Raw genomic sequence first — 5,105 nt, forward strand, 5'->3', positions numbered from 1 at the left:
TACCACTTGGAAAAAATTTACTAAACCATTCAAGTACCTGCAAGTATTGATTGGAAAAGAATAGTCACAGAGATATTAATCATTGAAGATACCTGCGAAACAAAACTAGGTCTGACTATCTGTCACAGTTTGTGTCAGATATAGATTACTTTGTAAAGTTATAGGTTGACAGAGTGGGCCAGGTTTACCAATGCTGCTGAGAGTGTTTTGTGTATAGGCAGGTCATGGGGCATATTGATACTTCTGTAAAGCCGTGACCATCTCTTGGATTAACTGTAAGAACTAGACTTGTAGGTTCTCCCTTTCGTTCAGTAACCTGGGTGGTCTGACATGAGTGACATCTGATATGTTGAACAGAAATGAGCTAAATAATATAAATAAATAAAAAGTGGTGATCAAACTTTCAAAAAGAATCATGAAAAACTTAACAGAAAGAGACACTCATTGTTCTGGCTAACCATTTTCTTCCCTGTAAACTATACCAATTAATTAACTGCACAAAACACTGCAATACTGATTTAATGTAATCAAGTCTAGAGTGTTGAGACTGAACCTTGAAACCATTCGGTGTCACAGATACACACTTCTTACATACTGTAATCAGAACCCCACCAATGTGAACTATTCAATTAGAGAAGAATGGAAGGACAGCAAACCTGTGGGTGACACAGAGAGATGGGACATGGATGGAAAAGCAGATGCCACAGAAATGATCAGCTGATAAAGCTGAAAGAGTATAGCATTGAAAAATACTAAATAAGACTTCATTTATCACAGCCATTGACTGCATGGAGTCGAGCAAACAATTTTTGATTCATGTAAGAACAACTGATTCCTTAAGAGATCCAAAAGTCAGTATATTCAGGTCTGAATTGGCACACAACTGCCCCGGGTGATAAGAGCCAACAGAAGAGCCATCTGAAGAATATGTGGATTTTCTTCTTCTCTTCCATTTGTGGGATTTTTAAATAAGTCCAGTCCATTGTCCATAATAATCATGTCCACTGTATTCAATGGCATAGCCATATTAATTGTAGTGGAACTTGAAGTGGAAGTTTCCACCCGACTCAAAGGGGTTGAAGCCAAATGGCCAGCCTCCTCCTCCTCCTCCACCTCCTCCCTGCTGGTTCTCAGGGTCCAAGGGATCGTCTCCTGAGTCGAATTTTTGGCGCATCTCTGTAGAACACATTAAAGTATTAAGATTTAGTATAGTGCGATGGCTAGATCTTATACTGTTAATAGACTAGACTCTTGTCACTGCTTTGCCATTACTTCAATTATTAATATTAGGACACATGCCGCTGTCTTTACAAAACACATTTCCCTCATCTAGTTCTAAAAATAAATATATTTACCAGGATCTGTAAGAACTTCCTTAGCTGAAGCAATGTCGATGAATTTCTTCTCAGCCTTCTTCTTTTCCTCTTCAGACTGGAAGTTGTCCGGATGCCATTGCTGTGCCAATTTCCTGTACGCTTTAATGATTTCCTGTTTGCTAGCAGTCCTGAGGAGAGAACAAGAACAAGGATTATTCACTTGTGAATTAGTTTTGTAGTAGTGCTGCTAAAGGGTATAAAAGCAAGAAGACAAAAAAAATATATCTTCCTTATGTCCATACCGGCTCACTCCTAGGATTTTGTAGTAGTCCCTTTTCCGTGACATCTTCAGGAGTTTCTGTGCACGTTCAAGACCTTCACGAATCTCCTGATTCCCCTGGTCAAACTCCCGTGCTTCCTGATAATCCTCCACAGCTGAGCAAAGAAACAGAATAAGAAAGAGTTCAAGAGCCAGACTATAAACTTGACCGTGTCTTGATTTTCTTTGATTAAACATGTGTCATATGTCTCATACATAAGCACAAGACAATCTACCTTTCTCATACTCCTGTAGCAGAATGTAGGCTTCAGCTCTGTCTCGGAGGATGTGGATATTTTGAGGGTCTCTCTGATGGGCCTCTGAACATGTGTCTACTGCCTCCTCTGCCTTCTTATTCTACTCACATCAAATGAAGCAAAGACCACAAAGAAAAATGTGAGGAATCTACAATTATAATACAATGTTACTGCACCAGTTAAATATTGTTTCAAGTCCAGAACATTACAAACCTTCACTAGACAGAAGCAGATCCTCTCCTTTGCTTTGTTAGTGTAGAAGTGGACATTTGGTTCGGTCCTCATTACAGACTCATATTTTTCTATTGCTTCTTGATACCTGTTAGACAAATGGAGAAATAACATTCACTTAGGATGGATGGATGTGCTCTCACTCATGAAGCAGACAAACCCGAGTAGGCTGCACAAAACCCTGACTGATCTCACTAATGCACTGGTGGTGGAATGAACACAAATCCCCCACAGTCACTCTCCAAAATATAGTGGAAAGCCATCTCAGAAGAACAGAGGTATTTACAAAGGCAAATTGGGACTAAATCTGAAACAGGATATTCAAAGGGCACAAATGGATGTGATTTTTATATTAGTATAGAAAGTATATCAGGGATTTGTTCAGAAATCTGTTTTGAAGTCAGACATCACATTGGTATTTTTTAGACTGTAATCACATTTTCCTGCATATCTACACTTACAGTATAGTGTAGATAATGATGCAGTGGTGCATACACTATAGTAATGATGCAGTGGTGCATACACTATACATACAGTAATGTGGAAGAGGCAAAAGCTAGTTTGCTTGGTACCATTGAGTGCAAAAAAATTTCCCTATGCTAATGGAGCAACCCAGAGCTTACCTCTGTTCTGAGATCAGTTCCTCAGCAGAGTCCAGCTGTTTGCTAAGCTTCTTCACTTGCTTGTAATGGGCAAAGCATTCCTTGTCATCTTGATCCAGTTTCAGACACTCCCGGATCTCACTAATCACCAGAAAAATAGAGAGGGAGAGAGAAAGAGAGAGTCAGAGAGAGCGTGTGTGTGTGTGAGAGAGAGAGAGAGAGGGAGAGAGCGTGAGAGAGAGAATAGACTAAATATGTAAATAAGCTGATGAGAATCTTTCCACAATATGTTGGGTATTCTAAGACCAGAACAGTCTGTCACATGTAAAACACACTTATTTTTCTTATTTTATCTGAACAGTTTCACTTTTACTAGTTGTTCTGCATACCTGAGTGACTCATGGTGTTGTCCCAGGTCATATAGTAGACGGCTGAGTTTGAGAAAAGCCGCTCGGTTATCCGTTCTGAGCCGTGCTGCAGGAGTCAGGTCTAATATAGCTTTCTTCGGCTCCCCAATGCGGATGTAGCATTCTGCTCTTAGTTCCCGCGATTCTGGATCCCATGGAGAGATCTAAATCAAAGGATGGATGACCGATGTTATAGAAAACAAGCTTTACATAACCCTAATTCACCTGAACATAACAAATTAATTAATTCTGATGATTTTTTTTGAGTGACCCTTTCTGAAACTCACCTCTATGACCCGCTCCAGCACCTGGATGGTGGTGGTGTAATCACCACGATGATGGGCTTTATGTGCCTCCTCCTGGAGCTGCTCCAGCTCCTCGACTCTGCGGAGCTGATTATGGGCTTCCGCCGTGTCTGGAGAGCGGTGCAACTGAAGAAAGAAAGAAAGAACGACAAAAACTCAACATTAACAGCATAACAGGTCATAGTGCTTGGTTTAACTTTATGTTATTGCATGCTCTAAAGCATCTCAGGATTTGCTTAAGGATGCAACAGCAGCTTACACACATCTGCTTATGTAACTGTATGAGAAGTAATAAGAATAGGCTAATCATTCTTTAACTCACCACTGCCTGGAAATCATCTCTGGCATCTTGAGGGTTTCCCTGCTTCAGGAGAATATTCCCCCTTTGTATCCTAGCCTGAAAACATCCCACACACACAAAATATATCATAAATAGTAAAAAGTCTTAAAGGTTATCAGGTTTCATCTAACCTATTACATCTGTATGATATATTCACTATTTTTTTATTTTATTTATTTATAACAAGACACCTAACAGACTTACAGCTAGGAAGTCTGGTTTAAGCTGAATAGCTCGAGTCAGGTCTGGCAAGGCTGATTTTGACTTCCCCATGGCCAGAAACACAGCTGCACGTTTGTAGTATGTCAGGTAATTCTTTGAGTCGCCCTCTGCATGTGGTTGACAGCAGGCAAAGAGAAAGAAACAATCAAAAAAGAAACAAACAATACAAAAAAACCCAGCATCTACTATATTAAATATACTCTCTGCATAGAAAAGGGAGTCCTGAAAATAAGGTAAACCTTAATCACTGCATATTGTCAAAAAAAAACAACAAAAATTCCAGGTTTTTATTATCAAATTGCTCGCTTACTTTGCAATGCAAATTATTTCAGTGCTTGCTACATAAGAGAAGTAAAACTAAAAATGTAAAATATTATTCTTTGATGGATTGGAATTAAAGGTATGAAATAAAACTACTTCTCAAAATAAAGTGAAAATATTTCTTGGACTTGTATATATTGATTTATACATAGCCAGAAATTTGTGGACACCTGGCCATCAACCCCATATGTATTTCTTCCCAAATCTGTTGCCACAAAGTTGGAAATGTACATTTTTGAATGCTGTAGCTTAAATATTTCTCTCCACTGGATCTAAGAGACCCCATCGGTCCCTGACTTGTGTTCTTGTGACTGACAGAACACAGCCATGCTCTAAAGTCCAGTTGAAAGTCTTCCCATAGTAGTAGATAATATTGTAACAGCAAAGAGGAACTAAATCTGAAATGGGACGTTCAAAAAACGTATGGGTGTGTGATGGTCAGATATCCACCTACAACTGGCCATGTAGTGCATGTGTGTATAAATGGGCCGCACCAACTGCTGAGTGATAATGGGAGAGCGCCTCTGCCAGCTGCCCTGCAGCAAGAAGCTTTCGGCCCATCTCCAGGTGCTGCTCGATTTCCACATGGGTGGCACCCAACACACCTGTAACACAGTGGACGTCACTTGTCTTCCTTATTGAGACATTTAACCACATACAGTACAACCATTCACTTCATGCCCAAACACTAAAGTGCATAATGAAAATTATTCATGAAGTTAAAGCACTAAACAGTCACAGTTACTCGTGACAGACAAGGACACTACACATAAATAACGTATAAT

The 5,105-nt window shown here is 39.6% G+C and overlaps 1 protein-coding gene across 1 annotated transcript in view; it reads right to left on the minus strand.

Annotated features, from left to right (window-relative positions):
* dnajc3b (DnaJ (Hsp40) homolog, subfamily C, member 3b) overlaps nt 1–5,105 on the minus strand; it is a 5,784-nt gene continuing 679 nt past the window's right edge. The window contains exons 2-12 of the mRNA XM_060874584.1: nt 4,815–4,925; nt 3,982–4,106; nt 3,760–3,834; nt 3,420–3,563; nt 3,115–3,296; nt 2,747–2,866; nt 2,106–2,211; nt 1,872–1,992; nt 1,619–1,751; nt 1,356–1,504; nt 1–1,176 (exon numbers count right to left, since the gene is read on the minus strand). Of these exons, the coding sequence (XP_060730567.1) occupies nt 1,028–1,176; nt 1,356–1,504; nt 1,619–1,751; nt 1,872–1,992; nt 2,106–2,211; nt 2,747–2,866; nt 3,115–3,296; nt 3,420–3,563; nt 3,760–3,834; nt 3,982–4,106; nt 4,815–4,925 (1,415 nt within the window). The 3' untranslated portion in view covers nt 1–1,027. The remainder of the gene's footprint in view (nt 1,177–1,355; nt 1,505–1,618; nt 1,752–1,871; nt 1,993–2,105; nt 2,212–2,746; nt 2,867–3,114; nt 3,297–3,419; nt 3,564–3,759; nt 3,835–3,981; nt 4,107–4,814; nt 4,926–5,105) is intronic.

Source organism: Tachysurus vachellii, chromosome 7 (assembly GCF_030014155.1).
Source record: "Tachysurus vachellii isolate PV-2020 chromosome 7, HZAU_Pvac_v1, whole genome shotgun sequence".
Classification (NCBI taxonomy): Eukaryota; Metazoa; Chordata; class Actinopteri; order Siluriformes; family Bagridae; genus Tachysurus; species Tachysurus vachellii.